The sequence below is a fragment of the Ahaetulla prasina genome, chromosome 3 (assembly GCF_028640845.1).
Source record: "Ahaetulla prasina isolate Xishuangbanna chromosome 3, ASM2864084v1, whole genome shotgun sequence".
Taxonomy (NCBI): Eukaryota; Metazoa; Chordata; class Lepidosauria; order Squamata; family Colubridae; genus Ahaetulla; species Ahaetulla prasina.
Window position 1 is genome coordinate 36,753,380 of NC_080541.1, and position 24,465 is coordinate 36,777,844.

At 39.8% G+C, this 24,465-nt stretch overlaps 1 protein-coding gene across 1 annotated transcript in view; it reads right to left on the reverse strand.

Moving 5' to 3' along the window:
• CNBD1 (cyclic nucleotide binding domain containing 1) overlaps window positions 1-24,465 on the reverse strand; it is a 134,741-nt gene that overhangs the window by 40,044 nt on the left and 70,232 nt on the right. The window contains exon 5 of the mRNA XM_058175097.1: window positions 8,226-8,371. Within this exon, the coding sequence (XP_058031080.1) occupies window positions 8,226-8,371 (146 nt within the window). The remainder of the gene's footprint in view (window positions 1-8,225; window positions 8,372-24,465) is intronic.

Here is a 24,465-nt window from a genome sequence, read left to right on the forward strand (position 1 = left end):
GCTGGCCCCAGAGTGGGGTGGGAATGGAGATTTTGCAAAAGGGCCTCTGGTAGCTCAGCAGACTAAGTCTGTCTGTTATTAACACAGCTGCTTGCAATTACTGCAAGTTCAAGTCCCACCAGGCCCAAGCCTTCCATCCTTTATAACAGGGGTGTCCAAACTTGGTCCCTTTAAGACTTGTGGACTTCAACTCCCAGAGCTGGCTGAGGAACTCTGGGAGTTGAAGTCCACAAGTCTTAAAGGGCCAAGTTTGGACACCCCTGCTTTATAAGGTAGGTAAAATGAGGACCCAGATTGTTGGGGGCAATAAAGTTGACTTTGTATATAATATACAAATGGATGAAGACTATTGCTTAACACAGTGTAAGCCGCCCTGAGTCTTCGGAGAAGGGCGGGATATAAATTCAAATTAAAAAAAAATATCATTCCCCCAAGAGTGGGGAGGGAATGGAGATTTTACAGTATCCTTCTCCTGCCATGCCCATCAAGCCATGCCACACCCACGAAGACACATCCACAGAACCGGTAGTAAAAAATTTTGAAACCCACCACTGCTCTATAGGTAGTTCTTGACGACGTTTAAAAGTTATGATGGCATTGAAAAAAGTGACTTACAATCAGTTTTCATACTTACAACTGTCACAGCATCCCCACAGTCATATCAGGTGCTTGGCAACTGCAGAGGTGGTATTCAGCAGGTTCTGACCAGTTCTGGAGAACCGGTAGCAGAAATTTTGAGTAGTTCAGAGAACCTGTAAATACCATCTCTGACTGGCCCCGCCCTCATATATTCTCTGCCTCCCAAATTCCAGCTGAACGGGAGGAAATGGGGATTTTGCAGTAACCTTCCCCTGGAGGGGAGAGGGAATGGAGATTTTACAGTATCCTTCCCCTGCCATGCCCACCAAGCCATGCCATGCCGACCAAGCCACGCCCATAGAACCGATAGTAAAAATGTTTGAATCCCACCACTGGGCAACTGGGATGTATCTGTGACAGTTGAAGTGTTCTGGAGTCTCATGATCATCATTTGAGACCTTCCCAGAAGGCTTCTGATAGACAAAATCAATAGGGACGGCCTGATTTGCTTATCAACTGCATTATTTGTTAAACAACTGCAGCAAAAAAAGTCATAAAATCAGATGTGACTCAACAACTCACTGCTTAGAGACAGACGATTCAGTCCTAATTTTGGTTGTAAGTCAAGGACTATCTTTATCGAAGTCCATCCTAAATTTTCTCAAAATGCTATCCTTCTACCCTTTCATTTAAATTTGACCAGGCCCAACTCCAAAATGACCAAGCAATAAAGCAAAACAAGACAGACTCGTCATTGTTGAGCGCATATAATGTCCAATTTAAATAATAGAATGTAAGGAAATGATCTTGAAAATCTTAAAAAGGGGGGGAAAGAGGGATAATTTGATAAAAGATTAAAATTGGGGGTGAAGGGTAAGACTAGATTTTGAAGAGAAATGCAAATAGGGAAATAAAAATGAGAGAAAATATATTGATAAAAGCATGTAAGAAGTGTTGGAAAAGACCTAATTGGATGTGAACATGTTCCTGGCCGATATTTTGTTCAGAAAAGATGTATTGTATGTTGTTGTTTGTGTGTAAAAAAAAAAAACTTTACAAAAAGAAAAAAAGAAAATCTTAAAAGTCCAAAACCCTGTATAGAACCTTTTTTTGCCCTTCAAATTTCCATATACCTTTGGGGTGGGGGGAGTGAATTAGTAAATAGGCTTTTAAGGCATATCTATAATGCAGTTTAAAACTATTGTCAATTATGGAGCAATGTTTTGCAAACGTTTTCCATCTGTTTTTAGAGGGATTCAGAAAGCATCAAAGTAAGGACAATTGGTGCTTACAGTCTCACACCATTGTCAAAACCACCATTAAACAAAACTCAGACTAAAAATAAATTATTGAACAGGAAGGTCTTTCTATAAGCAGGTAAAGTGGGAGCTGAGGGCAATTTCCAAGGAAGTATATTCTGAATCTTGGAAGTTGGTTGACTGCAGGGTGGCCAAAAAAATCAAGACGACAGCGTCCCAAGCTCAGTCTAATTTTTTTTATGTGCCTTATTTTCTTTAGTGTGCCAGACGAATGTGTCTCAGAAGGGCCCTCCCATCTTTAATATACAAGTATTTCAAAGCACACAAATCAAGTGATCATTATTTTACCTTTAAAGAAGTGTATATTCTGTTTTACAAACTGTCAGATGACATTCTCCATTTGAAGATGTGGGTTTGATTGGCCATCTGTTTTACATACAAATGACCACTAACGTTGCAGTCTGACTAGGCACAAAACCTTCTCCAACGTGGTAAATTATATTGTTTAAATTCAGTTTTTACTGAAATTATTATAATTATGCATACTTTTTTTCCTACACATATCAATTAGCACCAGAAAATTTTAGATAACTCTCAACTGTCTCATTTCCTTTCTCTTGATGCTGCTTTTTCATTTTTCTGGTAAAATATCAGTGGTTACTTTAAACACACCCAAGCAGAACGGTGGCATAGGCTCCATGCTAGTATTATATTCATCTGCATTCAGGGTAGCTTCTCCTTTCATAGATGTGAAAGGTTCATCTTGAACTCTTCATAACAGAACATACAAAGACTTGCGTACAGTATATTTGCTGTTATTGTTAAGCAGTGGAAATCTTAAGGGTAACAAGGAAATGTCAGTAGTAAAATCAACAATGTTAAAATAGTATTCTTTATTCCATCCATGTAAGAGAATTTTAGAAAGTCAGTTTGATGTAGTGATTAAAGTGTCAGGCTACAAACCAGGAGACTATGAATTCTAGTCTTGCCTTAGGCTAAAACCAGCTGGTGATCTTGGGCCAGTCAATCTTTTCTCAGTCCTAGGAATAAGATTATGGGCAATCATTTCTGGAAAAAACCTTGCCAGGAAAACTCATACACTTGTCCAGGCAGTCACCAGGAGTCAAGATTGACTTGAAGGAAGACACACACACACACAGACACACACACACACACACAGAGACACACACAAACACACACACACAAATTTAGAGTCAGCCATGACATTATTGGTACGAGTGGTGCGGTGGCCTAGAGGTGGAGCTCTCGCCTCATAATCAGGAGGCTGTGAGTTCGATCCTAGGTAGAAGCAGATATTTATCTCTCTGGGCATACTGAGGATATATCTGCTGGAGGAAAAACCTCTGCATTGTCGACAGCAAGGGCATCCAGCCAGTAAACACTCAGCTTCATTCAGTTGCCCAGATTCCACCCGCAAGGGATTATGGGGTTTTAAAAGAGGATGATGATGACATTATGGATGTCTGCTAGGGGACATAGGGAGGAAAAGGCAAGGTAGGCAAATGCATCTTGACACAAATACTGCAACTTATGTATCTCTCTTGATGTTGGTGTGCAAACACCTAAAAGTTGGTGTTTGTTTGTGACATCCCTGAGTACGTGTCATGTATGTCTTATTGCAATTTTCTGCATGACATTGCAGAATGTCAACCATGTGGATGTTTGATATGAGGGTACATTTGATTTAATGTATGTGAAGTCTTTGCAATACCATTTTTAAAAAAAAAAACTTTACAAAAAGAAAAAAAGAAAATCTTAAAAGTCCAAAACCCTGTATAGAACCTTTTTTTGCCCTTCAAATTTCCATATACCTTTGGGGTGGGGGGAGTGAATTAGTAAATAGGCTTTTAAGGCATATCTATAATGCAGTTTAAAACTATTGTCAATTATGGAGCAATGTTTTGCAAACGTTTTCCATCTGTTTTTAGAGGGATTCAGAAAGCATCAAAGTAAGGACAATTGGTGCTTACAGTCTCACACCATTGTCAAAACCACCATTAAACAAAACTCAGACTAAAAATAAATTATTGAACAGGAAGGTCTTTCTATAAGCAGGTAAAGTGGGAGCTGAGGGCAATTTCCAAGGAAGTATATTCTGAATCTTGGAAGTTGGTTGACTGCAGGGTGGCCAAAAAAATCAAGACGACAGCGTCCCAAGCTCAGTCTAATTTTTTTTATGTGCCTTATTTTCTTTAGTGTGCCAGACGAATGTGTCTCAGAAGGGCCCTCCCATCTTTAATATACAAGTATTTCAAAGCACACAAATCAAGTGATCATTATTTTACCTTTAAAGAAGTGTATATTCTGTTTTACAAACTGTCAGATGACATTCTCCATTTGAAGATGTGGGTTTGATTGGCCATCTGTTTTACATACAAATGACCACTAACGTTGCAGTCTGACTAGGCACAAAACCTTCTCCAACGTGGTAAATTATATTGTTTAAATTCAGTTTTTACTGAAATTATTATAATTATGCATACTTTTTTTCCTACACATATCAATTAGCACCAGAAAATTTTAGATAACTCTCAACTGTCTCATTTCCTTTCTCTTGATGCTGCTTTTTCATTTTCTGGTAAAATATCAGTGGTTACTTTAAACACACCCAAGCAGAACGGTGGCATAGGCTCCATGCTAGTATTATATTCATCTGCATTCAGGGTAGCTTCTCCTTTCATAGATGTGAAAGGTTCATCTTGAACTCTTCATAACAGAACATACAAAGACTTGCGTACAGTATATTTGCTGTTATTGTTAAGCAGTGGAAATCTTAAGGGTAACAAGGAAATGTCAGTAGTAAAATCAACAATGTTAAAATAGTATTCTTTATTCCATCCATGTAAGAGAATTTTAGAAAGTCAGTTTGATGTAGTGATTAAAGTGTCAGGCTACAAACCAGGAGACTATGAATTCTAGTCTTGCCTTAGGCTAAAACCAGCTGGTGATCTTGGGCCAGTCAATCTTTTTCTCAGTCCTAGGAATAAGATTATGGGCAATCATTTCTGGAAAAAACCTTGCCAGGAAAACTCATACACTTGTCCAGGCAGTCACCAGGAGTCAAGATTGACTTGAAGGAAGACACACACACACACAGACACACACACACACACACAGAGACACACACAAACACACACACACAAATTTAGAGTCAGCCATGACATTATTGGTACGAGTGGTGTGGTGGCCTAGAGGTGGACCTCTGGCCTCACAATCAGGAGGCTGTTAGGAGTTCGATCCTAAGTAGAGGCAGATATTTTTCTCTCTGGGCACACTGAGAATATATCTGCTGAAAAAAACCCTCTGCACTGGCGACAAGAAGGGCATCCAGCCAGTAAACACTCAGCTTCATTCAGTTGCCCAGATTCCACCCCGCAAGGGATTATGGGGTTTTTAAAAGAGGATGATGATGACATTATGGATGTCTGCTAGGGGACATAGGGGAGGAAAAGGCAAGGTAGGCAAATGCATCTTGACACAAATACTGCAACTTATGTATCTCTCTTGGATGTTGGTGTGCAAACACCTAAAAGTTGGTGTTTGTTTGTGACATCCCTGAGTACGTGTCATGTATGTCTTATTGCAATTTTCTGCATGACATTGCAGAATGTCAACCATGTGGATGTTTGATATGAGGGTACATTTGATTTAATGTATGTGAAGTCTTTGCAATACCATTTTTAAAAAAAAAAATAAGCTGTTATTATTGTGGAATTATATGAGGAAGGAACCATTAACAGAAGCAACCTCACTACTTTTTATATTCTTAGTCCCCCTGACTTTCTTATATAAAATGATCTTGGGAGATTAAAGACTCATCAGGCATGCATTATTTTTGTAAAGTCAGTTTCACTTAGGAAAAAGTCAATCTTGTGCTTATTTTTAGCCTGCCAAATCAGATGAGATTGAAATATTGCTTTACCAGGTTCAAAGAACTGGAAAAGATTGCACATTGATGTAGAGCTGCTTTTTCTTTAAAAGCATAATGTGGCAGTCTGAATCATTAAGATTACCTTTTATCTCATTTGCACATTGATGCTCAACAATTTTAAATCTCATCCTGTGCCACCATATTGCAGGTTTTACTGAATATATTAAATCAACAGAGCATCTAATCCAACACAACTGTCCTCGTGGCCAAGATAGTAAACAAGATTTGGATAAAGTTGTTTTGTTTTTCCAAATAAGATGCTGGCTTTCACCCCAATCATCTCAATCATAAGTTTTGGCCTTAAAATTGTCCTTTTCATTGTCTTAATTTATGCTAATGTAATTCCTGTCTGCCCAAATTACAGTTTAGTCTATTAATAACATGTCCTTCAGTTATTATATTCTTCTTAGTTGGCTTATATTTTTATTTCAAAGGATCAGCACAATTGTTAACTCTTACCAATGAACATATTTGATTGATTCAAATATTATTATTATTTGATATTATATTATATTATATTATATTATATTATATTATATTATATTATATTATATTATATTATTATAATATTATTAGTTGAATCTTGGTTTCTCAATTTTTGCTAAGTCAGACAAGACTGATTTTTTAAAAATATAATATGAAATTCTAGTTGGAACTCTGTGTTATTAAAAATAGAATATTGCTTAATGGTGTTTTGGTGAATTGAAACAAATGAGCATTGAGATGAATTTTTTAAATAAATAAATCTTACATTAAGTTCACTTTATTTTTCTACATCAATGTTGAATTCAGTCTGGAAGGAGGCAGGTTAGGTGAAATTTCCCTTGCCTGTATATTACTTATTATTGTTACTATAGCCTATTCATGAGCTTCATTCTTTGGATCCAACAACTGCCACCTCTAAGAGGAAGAAAGAGAGAGAGAGTATCAGACAATCAAGAGTAAGGATCTCTTCTCTTTCTAACACCACAGGTGGTCAATTATTTGAGGCAGCTGCTTGGGCAAAACTGTGAGGATATAAAGTATAACTCAATTGAATTTATTTGTGTGTGTACACATCATGCTACACATCTAGAGGATTAATGTTTCTTATATGAGGGTAATCTGTGTGGCAGCTAGGATTTTCTTAAATCTTTGGGCAAATGCCAACTTCAATCTGCACACATGCCAGTTGGATTAGGAGAGATTGTCATCTGCTCCTAAAAATTCTGATTGGATCCTTTCAAAAAATGATTTGTGAGCCATTTTGAAAATAACATCAGTTGACGTCATGGCAAATTAATGATGCTTTTCAGATATATACTCAAAATGTACAATATATACCAGAATACTTTTTAATCTGGTTTCCAGTCTTTACTGGAAGACAATTGGCCATGGATATCTTCTTATTTGACTTCCTGCAGAAAATGGGCTGTTTAAGTCTATGGATCCTCCTAATTTCTTGGCCAGAGGACTCAAAATGGTGGCCCAAGGGTCAGATGGTCATGCACAGGCCACACCTACCCCACCAATTGGGAAAATGTTACGAAATAATCATGTGACGGCAACGTGATGCGGCGAATTTGACACCTGTGCTCTTGGCAGTTTGTGACACTATCAACCCCAGTATATTCCAGGATTGCAGTTGTAAATTAAAGGTTGGAGGAGTATGTTTTGGTAGTTCAACTTCTATATGCTGGTTTGACCCTATACTGGTGACTATTATTTTGTCTCTAGAGCTTCTTAACTTTGACTCTACTTTCTATATAGCCACTGTTGCTGGTTAACAGATATTCTGAGTGTATTATCATTTCATTTCATATAGAATCAATATTAGGTACATCTCCAACATATTTAAGAATGCAATGTAAGGAAGAATCAAAATTCAAAAAGAAAAAGGATTTGGATAAGGGATGCCGAAGAAGGACAAAAGTTACAATGTTAAACCAGATGATTTAATAACAAAAAATTCCACTTTTAGTATTTGAAAGAAAAATGTATAATCTAATGGTAAAAACATAACTACCATATCTGCATTTCTCATTAAAAGACATTTCACATCTATCTTTCTAGCAGAATAATGACATTTTACTTTCCATTATAGAAACAGGAGGAAGGAAATAAACTTGAGTATTAGAATAGAGATAAAAGTCAATGTCAATGTAGCAAGAGAAAAATAAAAGATACCCCAAAAATGAATGATTCTAATTTTTTTAAAATGTAATCTCTTAATAGAAAATTATTTGCTAAAATTGCCTGCCATAGGGGAAAAAAGTAATTACATACCTAACCTAATAAAATAGGTTGGTCCAGTGCTTGGTGTAGCTTTGGTTCCATAATAAAACTGGACTACAAGTTCCACCATCTCTTATTTTGGCTTATATTAGCTGGTATCTCTGACCCTTCAAGAAGTAACCACGTTTTCTTTAAAAAAAAAAACACTTATGTTTACTTACCTGTACTTTCTTTCACCCAGTATTCTCTTAGAACTGCTTTGCTGATTTCCTTTATCTCTTCTTCAGATAATTGCTCATTAATATCAGGAATGACTTTCATTATTTTATAGACAGTCTCATGTTCTTTTTCAGTTCTTAGAATAGGTCTGCAGGAAAAACATGCATAGAAAATAATAGCACCCCTCTTGTTCAATAGTTGCATAGATCAACTAATTTGCCCAGGATCTGAGAAACTTTAAACCAGGTATCAAGTTGTGTCGCTTACTAAACCAGTGGTGAAATCCACTTACCTTCGCTACCGGTTTGGGAATGAGAGCGCACAGAATCGCAGTTGGTAAATAAAGGGATGTAATGATGACCCAGCAGGTGGGCAGAGCCTTCCGCTGCTGCTATCGGTTCGATGAGCAGGATAGAACCAGGGGGATTTCACCACTGTACTAAACCCACAATTCTTAGCTGCACCAGCTAGAGTGAGGGATTCTAAAAATAAAAATTCAGCAACATGAGGATATTTCTCATCTTGTTTTCTAGAGGTTAGTAAGGAATACAAATATCTGTGGGTTTATTAGGAGAACTGAATTTGACAACTTGATTTGAATGGGCCCCACTGTTCATTTGAGGCATTCTAATTTAATAGACTGGTGTGATGGGAGAATTAAGTCATACCTAGATTTTTTTAAAAAATTATTTACATCTTTCTGCAATGGATTCTGCAGAGGCTAACTGTTCTGACAACTGTTCTAAGAAATACCATGTCTGAGCGCAAAGTGCAACTAAAACTTTATTTTATTCCTTATTTCCTCTATGATAGGACTTTAGTATTTTAATCCAAGACTTTCACTGGACTCAAATTGTAACCTGCTTTAGAGAAATATCAGCAATGGCAGTTATAGTTGTCCTAGTAACAGTAATATATAAAGTAAATACACCAATTTTTTGCTAAACGATTCAGTAATTACAATAATGATCTATTATGTCAGGCAGAGAGGGAGATGAGAGATTAAGTGTTTTTTTTTTCCCTTTAAAAATTGCAACTCCCTATTGTACTATTTTATTATACCGTGGCAAGTAATTTAGGTCTAACCCTGTCATTCAGGTTTGCAATCCCCCCCCCTTTAAGTAATTTTAATAAGTACAATTTAAAGCATTGCAGATGCTTTCAGCTGCTACTGAAAAGCAGGCTAGAAATGCATATATTTGTCCTCCAACTCAAACTACCTCCACCATTGGATTCCCAAGTGTGATTTTATGTGGCTGAATACCAACCTTGAATACCACTGGGTGATCTTGAGTAAGGAAATAGATGGTCAAAAAGTCACACACCATTTCTTCCCAATCCACCCTTATCACAAAACCAAAATCCCCCTTCACTCTTTTCTTAAATGAAAAAAGCTGGTTTGTGCCTGATAAAATGTCACACCAGTATGTGGCATCTCTCTTTGAAAAAGAGAGAAATTGCACCAAAGGAACAATGGAATTCATAATTTACTGTATGTATGTATGTAAAGGCATTAAGAGTTGTTAACCTAATCTTGCAAAGCTTCTTCTCCAGTAATATTGTACTGCAAACTAGAGCATACAAAACCTTTGCTAGACCAATTTGAATACAGCTCATCTGTCTGGAACCCACACAGCATATCAGATATTAATACAATTGATCGAATCCAGGGATATTTCATGAGAAAAGTCCTCCACTCCTCTGCTCACAACAGAATACCTTATGCCACTAGGCTTGAAATTTTGGGCTTAGGCAACTTAGAACTATACCGCCTTTGGTATGACCTAAACATAGTACACAAAATTATCTGCTACAACATCCTACCTATCAATGACTACTTCAGCTTCAACCACAACAATACGCAAGCACACAATAGATACAAACTTAAGGTAAACCGCTCCAAACTCAATTGCAGAAAAGACAACTTCAGCATCAGAGTGCTCAATGCCTGGAATGCACTACTTCACTCTGTGGTATCATCCTCAAACCCCCATAACTTTAACCTTATGTCTCCTGTTCCTGTCTCCTGTTGACCTCATCCCATTCCTAAGAGGTCTGTAAGAGGCGTGCATAAGCACACCAATGTGCCTACTGTCCCTGTCCTACTGTCTCCATTTATTAGTATCCATTTCCTGTATTCATAATCATGTTTTTACTTAAATCTGTTATCTTATACATGCTTGACAAAATAAATTAATAAATAAAAATAAGTAAAGTATACATGTATGCTTAAAAATACAACAAATTGAGCCTCTTTGGAAACAATATCATTCAGTAATCAATATGGATGCCAGCAGCCATCAGTGCTCAGCCTTCTCACACGCTTATGTTATGGGCACACATATCTAATTGAAGAGAGGTCAGAAGAGCAAAGATTCAGGTTGCTAGTAAAAATCTTCTGTTTCATCTAAAAAAAACCCTTGTTTTAAACAGAATAATATCAAAATGAAAAAAGACGTATAGCATAGCAATTTGGTGTTCCAAATTATAGTATTTAGGGCTTTAACTGGACATTTCTCCAGGAATTCAAAGGAACAGTTTGTACAGTCCACAGCTGCCAAAAAAAGCAGCTTTTGCCACTCTTAATTATAAGCTCTTGAAATGCCACAATGCTTAGCAATTATAGGATATGCCACACAAACAGTGTCTCCACATCACCTGAGGTTCTGAATGCCAGAGGCTAAGCTGGTATTCATATTTACAGATGCAACAACTAAAGTGTGAGAAATGTTGGTGACAATAATAGAATTTCAACTATAGAGTCTTTCTGCAATTCAACAGTTGTTCCAGAGGAGTCAATTCACTCAAATGACCCCCCTAACTGAATTGGGGTATAATTGCATGTCTCTGTCAGAATGGAGGATATGCAGCCAGTATTTCTGAAGATGTAGGTCAGTGTTTCTCAACCTTGGTTGCTTGAAGATCTGTGTTCAACTCCCATAATTCCCTAGCCATCATTACTGAACATCTTCAAGTTGCCAAGCTTGAGAAATACTAACATTGATTCCAGAATTATTGTCATAAACGCTCTGTAGTGGACTGGAACTATATCAGAAACAAACTATAAATGATAGTTAACTCCATCATTGCAGTTATCACTTTAACCTGTTTTTTAAAGTTTTGTTGGTGTTGTTTACTGACATCTAAAAGATATCTTTCTTTTCCTGCATCCACTAGGCTGGAAGGGAAATTATAAATGCTAAGGGACAGAGTAACCATCTACCCCAGCCAGCCAGCCACCTGGTTGTAATATATTGTAAACAAAAAATTGAAGTTGGTTCTTTAACTTTAATAGTTAAACCGTGAACAGGTTCTGGAGGAAAGAAGCTCCAGATAAGCTGCTCTTTGATTTAGTTGTTTAGCCACCTAGGGGATTGTGGTAACACAGACATGGAAGGTATATTTTGGGGATTAGTAATTCTGGAGCACTAAGGGATTTGTTTGGTACCTAGAGCAGTTTTTCTCAAGCTCAGCAGCTTTAAGATGGATGACTTTCAATTCCCGCAATTCTGATTGAGGAATTGTGGGAATTGAAGTCCATACCTCTTATAGTTGCTGAGGTTGAAAAACACTGCTTTAGAGCAGGGCTGTCAAACTCCAGCCCCCACCCCCAGATGGATGAGTCAGGTGCTGGCCACACCCACGCCCAGTTTAGCAAAGAGGAAAAAAGTCCCGATACATCATGTGATGCTGCTGTGACAAGGTTAGTTTGACACCCCTGCTTTAGAGCAGGGGTCTCCAACCTTGGCAACTTTAAGACTTGTGTACTTCAACTCCCAGTGTTGTATTTGCAAAACAACAGCAAGAAGTGAGGCAACACAGGAGAACCATTAACAGTTCTTTTATTAACTACAAACAATTAACTGAGGTGAGCAAGCGAGCAAGCTCTAAACTGACAGCCCTTTTATATTGGAGCTGTAAACAGCTCAGCCAATAGCAGCTCCTTAATTCTCCCGCCGGCTATAGCATCGGCGGTTAACCAATCAACTACTGGTTACTGGTCATGTGTTCTCCAGCTGAACACAACACCCCTCCCTTCCCGGATTGCACAAGCATAATCGGCCAAGTAGGCTGGGCGTCTCCTGGCTCGCTCCGACCTGCGCAGTACAACCGTACCAGGTGCTGTTGATGGGACCCGCACAGGAACTTCACGAACTTCTGGGGCTTGTTCAGCCGCGCTGGATGGAAACTCATTGGTCCGGTCCTGATGTGGCCTTTGAGGTAAATCGACAGCTGGTGAAGTTGTGGGTGGACTATCAGGATTGGGCATGTTTTCTGGACAGGACTCTTTGCTTTGTACAGGTGGTGGCTGATTCGATGCGGCCAGATCTGTGTTGCTCGGTACATTGGATGGGGGCATGTGGCGGCGGCGCAGTTGATCCACATGGCGCCGCCACATGTGACCATCTTCCAACTGAACCCGGTATGAACGGGGGCCGGTCACTTCTTCTATTTGACCTGGTAGCCACCGCGGGTCCCCCCCAAAATGCTGGGCATACACCCAATCCCCCACTTGGAATGCGTGGGCTCCACTGGTAGAATCAGGGGGTTTCTCTGGCGAGTACTCAGGGTGCAAACGATCTAACACAGTCCTCAATCGTCGGCCCATCAACAGTTCTGCCGGGCAGCGGTTAGTCGTGGGGCATGGAGTGGTGTGTTGTGCCAATAGGTAGGTCGCTATTTTGTCTCGCCAATCTCCGGAAACTAATTTAGCTAGGACTTCTTTAGCTGAGCGGACTGTCCTTTCAGCCAGGCCATTCGAGGCAGGACGAAATGGAGCAATAGTGGCGTGGCGAATGCCCTGCTTTGCCAGGTATGCTTGGAAGGCCGCTGAGGTTAGCTGCGGCCCATTATCTGACACTAAAACATCAGGCAAACCATGAGTGGCAAAAACTCTCTTAAGTGCATGGATCAGTGCCTCTGAGGTGGTAGAGGTCATTGAGACAACCTCGACCCACTTAGAGTAAGCGTCAACGATAATCAACAACATGTGACCTTGGATGGGGCCGGCAAAATCTATGTGGACGTGGGCCCAGGGGCTTTTGGCATCTCCCATTCAGTGGCTACTGCTGCTGGAGGAGCTGCTCTATGGATCTGGCACCTTGGGCACCTGGCCACCCACTCAGAGATTTCCCCATCTAGCCTTGGCCACCACAGGTAACTGCGGGCTAATGCCTTCATGCGGGCGATGCCTGGGTGGCCTTCATGCAAGACATTGAGGATCCGGCCACGGAGCTCATCTGGAATTATCACTCGGGAGCCCCAGAGTAGGCAGCCTCTGATGATAGAAATTTCATGCTGCCTGACCTTGTATAGTTGAAACTCGGAAGCCAACTGCCCAAGGGGCCACCCCCTCCTCACCCAGTCGGCCACCTGGCAGAGGGTACGGTCCTTGGAAGAGAACTTCGCCACATCTGATGCTGACACTGGAATAGCCTGGTCGTCGATAAACAGGACTGATGAGGCAGGGGCAGGGTCCTCTGCAGGAATTGGAAGGGGGCAACGGCTCAATGCGTCCGCGTGCCCAATAGCCTTGCCTGGCCTGTAGACCAAGGTGTATTGGTATGCCGCTAAGAACCCAACCCATCGTGTCATCCTTGGTGACAGGATGAGGGGGGTTTGACGATCCCCAGCCAGGATGCCCAAGAGTGGCTTGTGGTCAGTGACAAGCGTGAATGCACGGCCGTACAAGTAATCATGAAAACGCTTGATCCCGGCCACGGCTGCCAAAGCCTCCTTATCTACCTGTCCATAGTTACGTTCTGCTGGAGACAAAGTCCTAGAAAAATAAGCAACAGGAGCTTCTGATCCATTTGGTAGAACGTGGCTCAAGATAGCTCCTATCCCGTAGGGTGAAGCATCACATGCCAGGAGCAAAGGTAAGTCCGCATGGTATTGCATGAGGACACTGTCAGAGGTGAGCAGTGCCTTCACGGCCCGGAAAGCTGCGTCTTCTTTCCGTCCCCAATTCCAAGGTGTCTTGCTGTTGAGGAGGCGATGGAGAGGTTCTGCGACTATAGCTTTATGTGGCAAGAATAAGTTATAAAAGTTAAGGAGGCCAAGGAAAGCCTGCAGTTCAGTCTTAGTCGTGGGTGTAGGAGCCTGTTGTACTGCACGTACCTTTGCGGGGGTAGGGTGCAGACCTCGCTCATCGACAAGAAAACCAAGAAATTCGACCTGGCGAACACCCAGTATGTACTTTTCATGCTTTAGTTTAAGGCCAGCCTTCCGGAAACGGATCAAAACGGCACGGAGGCGGTGTAGCAACTCAGCCTCATCGGTGGCTGACACAAAGATGTCGTCGAAATAGGGGACGACCCCCGGCAACCCATGTAAGAGTCTCTCCATCAGACATTGGAAAATGCCGGGGGCCACACAGACCCCGAATTGCAGCCGGCGACATTTGAAGGCACCGCGGTGAGTCACGATCGTCTGCGCCTCCGCGGACTCATCATCTACCTCAAGCTGCTGATAGGCCTGTGCCATGTCAAGCTTGGCGAATATGCTGCCGCGGCCCAATGAATGCAGAAGATGTTGGACCACCGGAACAGGATACGGGTTTGCCTGTAGAGCCTTGTTGAGCGTGGCCTTGTAGTCCGCACAGATCCTTATCGATCCATCGGCCTTAATGGGGATAACTATAGGCGTCTCCCAGCGAGCATGGTCCACTGGTTGTAGTATACCTTGTGCCAATAATTTGTCAATTTCCTGATCAACTTTAGTGCGAAGGGCGAAAGGAACCCTGCGAGGCTTAAGGTGAATAGGAGCTATTGAGGGATCTAGATTTAATGAGATGGGAGCCCCCTTGTATTTGCCTAATTCCTTACTGAAGACATCAGAGAATTCCTGGAAGAGATTGGAGAAGTGGTCTGATGCAAGAGCATGTATGCCTGTTATGGCCAAACCCAATGCATCGAACCACTCCAGACCTAGCAGAGAGGGGAGAATGCCATCAACAACTATGATTCTAAGGCGATCGTTAAAGTTCTTATATTGAACTTGAAAATACCCGGAACCCAAAATGGGAATGTGATTACCTTGGTAATCACGAAGCTTTAGTCGAGCCCGATCTAATTGGTGTTTTTTAAGGGAGGGCACTAAGCGGGAAATGGTGTGCCACGCTATGATAGACACAGAAGATCCCGTGTCAATCTCCATTCTACACAGTTTATTCTCAATATGGACTGTGAGGAAAAAAATTTTCCTAAGTCCTGACCTGGCATGACTTACTCTGGTTTCCCCCTGTTCTGTGCCCCGGTGAATAGAGAAACAATCTTCCTCAATCCGTTCAGCCCTATCTCGCTACCGTGCATCACGATTGGGTCTCACAGGGTTGAAATTAGTATGCTGTTTTGCAGGGTTGGAAATTGAGGGCAGCGTGGCCCTACAGACTCTAGTGAGGTGGCCCTTCGTGCCACAACGCCGACATTCCACGTTCTTAAATTTACACAAAGAACGGTGGTGGTTTCCTCCACAACCTAAGCATGGATTCTGTGGCTTTTTTTCCTCTGTCACCCAACCCTTCCTAGAACTCGAATTAAGACGGCTTATCTCTTCCTCCTCCTCTGAGAACTGATCAGAAACCATCTCCTGCTGATGCACTGTGGCTGGTTTAGCAGCTGCAGCAGTGCTGAAAGGCTTCCTTATTTCAGAAGCCGACTTAGCAGACAGTTCTGAGGCTTGAGCCTCATCTATTGCAGTTTGAAAAGTGATATCTGTTCTGGCCAGTAGGCGGCGCTGCAATTCGATATCCCTGATACCACAAATAAATTGATCCAGAAGGATATCCTCCAGGTCACTAAACTCACAATAAAGGGCAGCCTTCCTTAACGCTGCTGTGTATTGACTTATAGACTCTCCTCATTCTGGTACCTGTGCCTGAAGGCATGGCGCCTGGCTACTCTTGAGGGCAAGGGAGCATAATGTCCCTTCAGCTTATCTAATAACACCCCCCATGGTACATCCTGAACATTTTGAGGCGCCAACAGCGCTCGGGCTGTTTCAAACATGTCATGCCCACATATACTAAGGAATACTGCTAATTTCCTGTCATCGGGAAGTCTCTTGTAGTCATTTGCGGCCAGGAAACAATTGACCCTGTCTACAAAGCAGTCCCAGGATTCCTTCGCCTGATCGAATGGAGCGAATGTGGAAAGAGTGGCCATTGATCAAGGAGACTTGCCTGAGGTAATTTAGTCCTCAATGTCTTGTTGCCTTGGCTCTGCTCTCTGGCTAGCTCTCATGAATGGCTTTGTTCCCCTGCGATCTCCGCTAACAAAATCCTCGTCGCCAGTGTTGTATTTGCAAAACAACAGCAAGAAGTGAGGCAATGCAGGAGAACCATTAACAGTTCTTTTATTAACTACAAACAATTAACTGAGGTGAGCAAGCGAGCAAGCTCTAAACTGACAGCCCTTTTATATTGGAGCTGTAAACAGCTCAGCCAATAGCAGCTCCTTAATTCTCCCACCAGCTATAGCATCGGCGGTTAACCAATCAACTGCTGGTTACTGGTCATGTGTTCTCCAGCCGAACACAACACCCAGTATTCCTCATTGCTGGCTGAGGGATTCTGGGAATTGAAATTCACAAGTCTTAAAGTTGCCAAGGTTGGAGATCCCTGCTTTAGAGTATCCTACTCTTATACAGGCTTGGCTGCCATATATTGCTCCAGACTGATTCCAGGTGACCCAGATTTTCAGAGATAATTCAGCCAAAACCAAAATTACCAAGGAAGATTTTAACTCCTTCAGCAAAGCCATTCAAAAAAAGGGCAGCCCAACTTGCCCAAATGCCCTAATTCCCCCCCCCTTGAAATACAGCAATCTGTACAGATATAGATATGTCAAATATAGCAATTAGATGGCAAAAAATCTAATAATCTGGCATTTTATCCTCAGATAAACTGCAGGATGTTGTTAGTTGCTGAGCTGTCAACAAAAGTGTTGCACAGCAAAGAAGTCATATACAAAATAGCATCTAAACAAGGAATCTGGCCAATTAATTAATTAGTTAATTAAGAAAGTCTTGTCTTAATATTTGGAAGTTGTGGGGATTTCAGTTAAGAACAACAGGCTTCAGATGTACTTGGGCAAAATTGAATGATCTTGGGTTTTGTTGTGGCTTTCAGATCTGGGAATTTACCATCTTTGCTGCTGGATAGGGTTGGACTGTTCCAAATAGATCTTGGGCACTATCTGGGGTTTTTCTGGACTCATAAGTCCTGCTCAAACAGCAGGTGGCAATCATGGCCTAGAAAACTTTTGCACAAGTTGTGCACCAGTTGTACTTGTCCTGGAGTGGGAGACTCCATATTACCCAGAGTTACATTTGTGAGATGGGTAAGTATATATTATGAACAATAATCTCATTGATTATTGGTATTTATTTTTAACACTTTATTTTGAATATGAAATAGTGACATTCTATATGGAATATTTTAGTAGAAAGAAATGCCAGGTGAAATGTGTATCCATAAATTGAAGGGATTTATATAATATGATAACCAGGTGGAAATGATTTAAAATGAAAATGAAGGAAACATTTTGGAAAATTAAAATGAACTATAAACTAATTCAAACTACACATCTATAAGATATAAAAATCTACTAAACTCCATGCTTTTATTAAAATATAGAATAAAATATTCATGAATAGGGTTTAAAATGCCAGCATACATTTTTATTGCAATATTATGCAATTATATTTGACTCTAAATGGTTGGTGAGGTATTAAAAATCTCTAGCTTTGCAGCAATAGAATATGTGGTGAGCCATAAAACCATGTTAAACATCTGATCTAAATTGCGTTTGACTAGTATACTTTGGAAACTGTCAACTATTATTCACACATTAGTGGTGGTTTGAACGGTATTAGGCTTGACTCATAAATATGCAGTAATGACATTTTAGATTTTTCCCTGGCTGTGGGAAGAGATTCCTGCAGCTCAGCCTGCATTGTAAATTCAATGGGATTGCTTCCAAATAAATATTCACACCTTTGCACAATCATAATACAAACATGGGCATTTTTATTTACAAGATTAAAATTATACAGGAATTTATAAGCCACTTCTTGAGATGAAACCTTACGAAAATAGCATACACAAAAGGAATCGTACTGCATGGTGATTTTATAAGATACAGGAGATAAATGCAAAAGAGGCATGTTTCAGATCACAACAGACAAGAACTATTTATCTGTGTATATTCAATCAGTCTTCGAGTTCACTCACAAATCAGTGATGCTGAATGCTTTATAATGGATTACATTAGAGTCAAAAAGAAAAAAAGAAACTAATTTGAGAGGGGAACAATAATTCTGCTCTATTGCTGGCAGTTAGTGGGAGCCCACATCATTCTAGCTCAGAGACTGTTGAAGGCTTTCTTAGGGGTCTATAGGGTACTAGGGTCTTACAAACCTTAGAGGAGATAGCAATAGCAGTAGCACTTATGTATCTCTTCACAATGCTTTTCAGCCTTCTCTGAGTGTTTTACAGAGTCAGCATATTCCCCTAACAATTTGGGTCCTCTTTTTACTAAACTCAGAAGGATGAAAGGCTGAGTCAACCTTGAGCCAGTGAGACTCGAACTGCCAAACAGTCAGCAGGTCAAGCAGAATTAGCCTGCAAGATTGCACTCTAATCACTGCGCCACCATAGCTCTTGAACACTATTCCATTGGGCAGATGCAGCAACAGAGAAGGCACATCATTTTATTCCCACAAAGTGGCATTATTTAAGTGATAGGATCTGAAGTATATCAACCCCCTTGAATCTGTTTGACTGGCCAGAAACAATTGAGAAAGCAGTCTCAAATCCAATTTTGGAATTTTGGAACCATGGCTGAACAATATTTTTGAGAGGACCCATGATCTCTGATACAGATCTTAGATATTAAACATGATCACAAGAGTAAAAGAGATTGTTAAACTATTCTAGGATTGAATAATTTAAGATGTTAAAGTTTAACAGTAGAACTTGGCTAGAAATGCACAGAGGCAGTTCAATTAACCTAAAAAAATGCAATGCTCCATGTTTGGAATTTTTGAACCTAATGATAGTCAAGATGACTAAATTTTGCACTATCTGAAGTTTTTGCAAGGGTAGCAAGAAGCAAAAGGTATATTGTTCTAATTCAATTTTTAAAAGGGCTCCTAGTGAGCTTAGAAGCTTGAAATCATAGAACACACTACCAATATAGATGGTGTTGACTTTAAGAACATCTTGAGCTACGTATCTGCTCCATTAGGACCAGGAGGACATGCAAACAAGATACCTCCCAGCCTACAATTTATCTAGGTAAGTTGCAGCTTTTCCCTCCTCAAGCATCTCTGTAGCGTATACTGTATATTCAAAAATGTTTTACTATATTGCTGCAGTTCAAATATACCGGTAGAAAAAAAGTCACAGCTTATCAAGTGACCTGAGAATCTACCTATAGATTTTTCAGAGAATAATTGTAAGATGAATTCTTCCATTTTATACAAAGTTCTGATAATAAATTCTATTGTAGTCTGTTATGATCATTCTGAGTACAAGGAAATTTTAAACCCATTCAAAGAACTACACTTCAAGGTGAAACCAGTGATGGGATTCAGCTGGTTTTCTACAGATCGGGCAAACTATGGGAAGTTCCGCCCACTACCCGGATGTAATGCGCGAGCACTGCACATGTGCAGAAGGCCTTGCGCGTGCTCAGACAAGGTGCATGAGAGTAAAGCAAGCATGCTCGGGCTCACATTTGCGAACTGGTAGGGAAGGTAAATGAATCCCACTGCTGGGTGAAACATATCATGGGCAAGAATGGAGGTGATACACCACTCATGAAGAGACTGGGAATGTTTCCCATTAGTCCTCTGGGGGAAGACTCTAATGCTGGGGAAAACAGAAGGAAGGAGAAGAGGACCACAATGTGATAGACTCAGTCACAGAAGCGATGAGTACACCATTGAAAGACCTAAAAGGCCAGGTTAGGGATAGATTGTCATGGTAAAAATCTACCTATATGGACTCGAACCTTCAACAACAATTGGATGATACATAATCAATCAATCCATGAATCCCATTAGTCCTTTGAGAAGAGACCACAGAGTCAGGTAATGTGTTCCAAGCATTAACAACTCTGTTAAAAAAGTTATATTTTCTGCAATCAAGATTGAAGCGGTTAACATTAAGTTTGAATCTATTGTTTGCTCTTGTATTATTGTGATTGAAGCTGAAGTAGTTTCTAATTAATTAATTAATTAATAATTAATTAGTAATTAGTAATTCTAATCAGAAAATTCTAATTAGGTGAGAATTACTCTCTTATTACGCAATTTTATGATCTAAATTATTACAACTGTATGTCATTATAAAGATTTAAAATAACCTCTCCTCTATTGTGAAGCAGTTCTGAAGAATTCACATTAGTTAGAAGCAGCAAAGAATAATTATTATCAGTGTACACTGACACTAGGATTAATTTAGAAAGGTACTGTAGCAAAGTTCCTATTGTTGTGTGACAACTGTGATTAGACTTCTATTTCTCCTTATGTATAGGAGATTCTCAGATCATTTGGAAGGGTTATAAAAGAAATATCTCTTTTCAAACTTCGTAACCTTCTGACTTCTCCTATGTTTTTGACATCAATCTTGTATATTGCTTGGAGAATGTCTTCATAAAACTGGCAAAGCCTATATGACTATAAACTGCCCTAGATTGGTTCATTTCTTATTGCATACATTTTAGAATAGAATAGAATAGAATAGAATAGAATAGAATAGAATAGAATAGAATAGAATAGAATAGAATAGAATTTTTTTATTGGCCAAGTGTGATTGGACACACAAGGAATTTGTCTTTGGTGCATATGCTTTCAGTGTACATAAAAGAAAAGATACCTTCATCAAGAATTCCAAGGTACAACACTTAGTGATAGTCAGAGGGTACAAATAAGCAATCAGGAAACAATCAATATCAATATAAATCATAAGGAGCAAATCACAAGCAACAAAGTTACAGTCATACAGTCATAAGTGAAAGGAGATGGGTGATGGGAACGACAAGAAGATTAATAGTAGTGCAGATTTAGTAAATAGTTTGACAGTGTTGAGGGAATTATTTGTTTATCAGAGTGATGGCATTCGGAAATATTTTATTTAAATATGGAACAAGGCAGCATTGATTCCTATATATGTTGCAAAATAATATTGCAAAACTTTATCCCAGTTTTTTCCCTGGCAGCATTACAGTTTGATTTTCTGTTGTCTAGCAAACCTCCCAAATAAATGGGTCAAAGATACATTTCTTTATATATTGGCAAGAGAGGCTTTGTTCTCTCAATATGGTTTAGTACAGAGATGTAAATATACATGTCCCTGAAGGTTCAGTATACTCATACAGTTCATATGTCTTTACATTACTCCTTGGTAAAGAGTAGTTTGCTTGGATGACAGATAGGTAGCCAAGTAAATTGCTGCATTTTTGAACAAGCAAGCAAAGAAGTCTGAACAGATTCCACTCAAAAGGATGTCTTATCAAATCAGAGCTAATTCTATACTATTCTGTGCAGCTGCTCAAATCAAGATTTCTTCTAGAATGAATGCATTTTACTTCACTGTAGTAAGAAATGCATGAAGAAAAGCAGGCAGTGGGCAACTTCCCTGGGTCTTGATTGTCTGCTTTAAGAATGCATTTATTTATGTATAATAGATAATATCATGTCTTCTATAGGTAATAAGCATATCCCCCAAAGTAAGACTTGTCTAAGAATACATAGACTGAAAACAAGTTCATGAGGGCAAAGACCAGGTAGTCACATCAAAACAGAGGCTGAGTTTAAAATCCATCCTCCAAAATATTAAAAGCAATGCGGTCTTGCAGATGGTAATCAATAGTCTATCAGCAACAAGTGGCTTTAGCCATTTTTTATGTGCCTATCAAAACTCCCTGTAATCACATCATGATATCTGATGGAAAATTAGTCAGAATTTCTTTCTACCTTTCAGCAATAAACAGAAACAAAGTGAAAAGGTGCTTTAACCTACATAAAAGCAAAACATACACTTTAAACTCCATCCTACTTTCACCAGTAGGTTGTTATTGTACTATCAGACTTCTCAGCATGTCTCTTTGCGATAAAAAAAAAAGATAATAGGATATCGCTGACATTCAAAAGTTTATAAAAATCTTAAAATGCTTGGAAAAAATAAAAGTACTTGCATAATGTCATAAGACTTGAGAGCCTTCAAAAGGAAGTAATTCTGCAAATAGGTTGGGGAAAATTTTCCACCAAAAAAGCCCTCAGCCCCAGAATGTTTCTGATGTATAACCCAGAAATGTGTAATAAATATTTTGGCACTGCTGCTACTCTCATACAACTTCACAACATCAACCTTCTGAATATACTATTTCCACAAAATAATGGTGCTTTTGCTTAATCAGGTAGCTGTACAATGCTTCCTGATATCTGGCATACTAATGTAGTCCAGGAAGAAGTAGGCAAAGAATAAAAGAAGAAAATCAAGGAAAAGTAAGCTGGGAAAGCTACAGAAAGGGACAGGAGGGAAAAGGGACATAAGTAAACAAACCACAAAATGTCTAGGACAAAAACTCAAGGAAGTAAAAGAGGATCTGCGAAACCTAGCTGAGATATTGAAGAACAACTCTGTTAATCTATCTGTTAACAAGTATATAAATCACTCTTATAGAAGAATGGCAAACCACAATTTTGCCAAGAAAACTGCAAGGATGTATCCAGGCACTTGCTAGAGTCAACACTGATTCAAAGATACACACAAACACTATCCATTCACCTGCCTCAGAGGTGGGTTTCAGCAGGTTCTGACCAGTTCTGGAGAACCATTAGTGGAAATTTTGAGTAGTTCAGAGAACCGGTAAATGCCACCTCTGACTGGCCCTGCCCCCATCTATTCTCTGCCTCCCAAGTCCCAGCTGATCGGGAGGAAATGGAGATTTTACAGTATCCTTCCTCTCCCACGCCCACCAAACCACCCCCACCAAGCCATGCTTAGTGGTAGTAAAAAAAATTGAATCCCACTGACCTGCCTAACACTACTTCCAATAAAAAAAGAGTGCCTGTTGTTCAGGAATAATCTTGTATTTCCATGTAATCCAACATTCAACCTTCCTTCATCTTGGTCAGCGTTTTTCTTAAATCCAGGTTGCAATGCTGTATGCCTACCTGGTCTTTTCCTTGAAATAATGAAAACATAATAATAATAATAATAATAATAATAATAATAATAATAATAACAACAACAACAACAACAACAACAACAACAACAACAACAACAACAACAACAAAGTTGGAAGGGATGTTGGAGGCCTTCTAGTCCAACCCCCTGTCCAGGCAGGAAACCTGCCTGGGCAGGTACATGATGTACGGTTTATTTTAAAGCTATAGGTGCACAGAAATGATGGTCGGTGGGGATGGTCCCTTCTGTGGAGGAACCGGAACATGATGCAAAGATTTATTATTTTCTCCCACTTCCCTGAAACAGCACCAGAACTAACCACTTGAAAATGTTCTCTAAAAATAGCAGCTGCTATTTTTGATGATCTGTGGCCATGTTCTCTATGAGCAAAATTAAATATGCAAGAGACTCCTTTGACAGAGTTCAGAGAAATATGGTATCTGCGATCATCATATGTTAGGCAGGAAAGCAAGCAGCACATTACAGCAAAATGCTGCATTCTGCCATAGGTATGTGTATATGATAAATCTAATGGGTGCACATTTGCAAATATACCAAACAACTAAGAGGGAAATATGCAGAGGTGGGTTTCAAGAGGTTCTGACCAGTTCTGGAGAACCGGCAGTGGAAATTTTGAGTAGTTTGGAGAACTGGTAGTAAAAATTCTGACTGATCCTGCCATCATCTAGTCTCTGCCTCCCAAGTCCCAGCTGATCAGGAGGAAATAGGGATTTTGCAGTAACCTTCTCCTGGATTGGGGTGGGAATGGACATTTTACAGTATCCTTCCCCAGCCACATCCGACAAGCCACGCCCACTAAGCCACACCACACCCACCAAGCCACACCCACAAAACCGGTAGTAAAAAAATTTGAAACCCACCACTGGAAATATGAATGGATGTTTTTGGCTTTTATAACTACTCTTCTTTTGCACAGTAGCTTGCTTAATAGCTCTGTTTTGTTTTGGATATTTATTGTTTTGTATTGTGTTTCTTGCAGCGTTTGTCTTCTATTCCTGCCTCCCTTGATTCTTGCTGTCTCT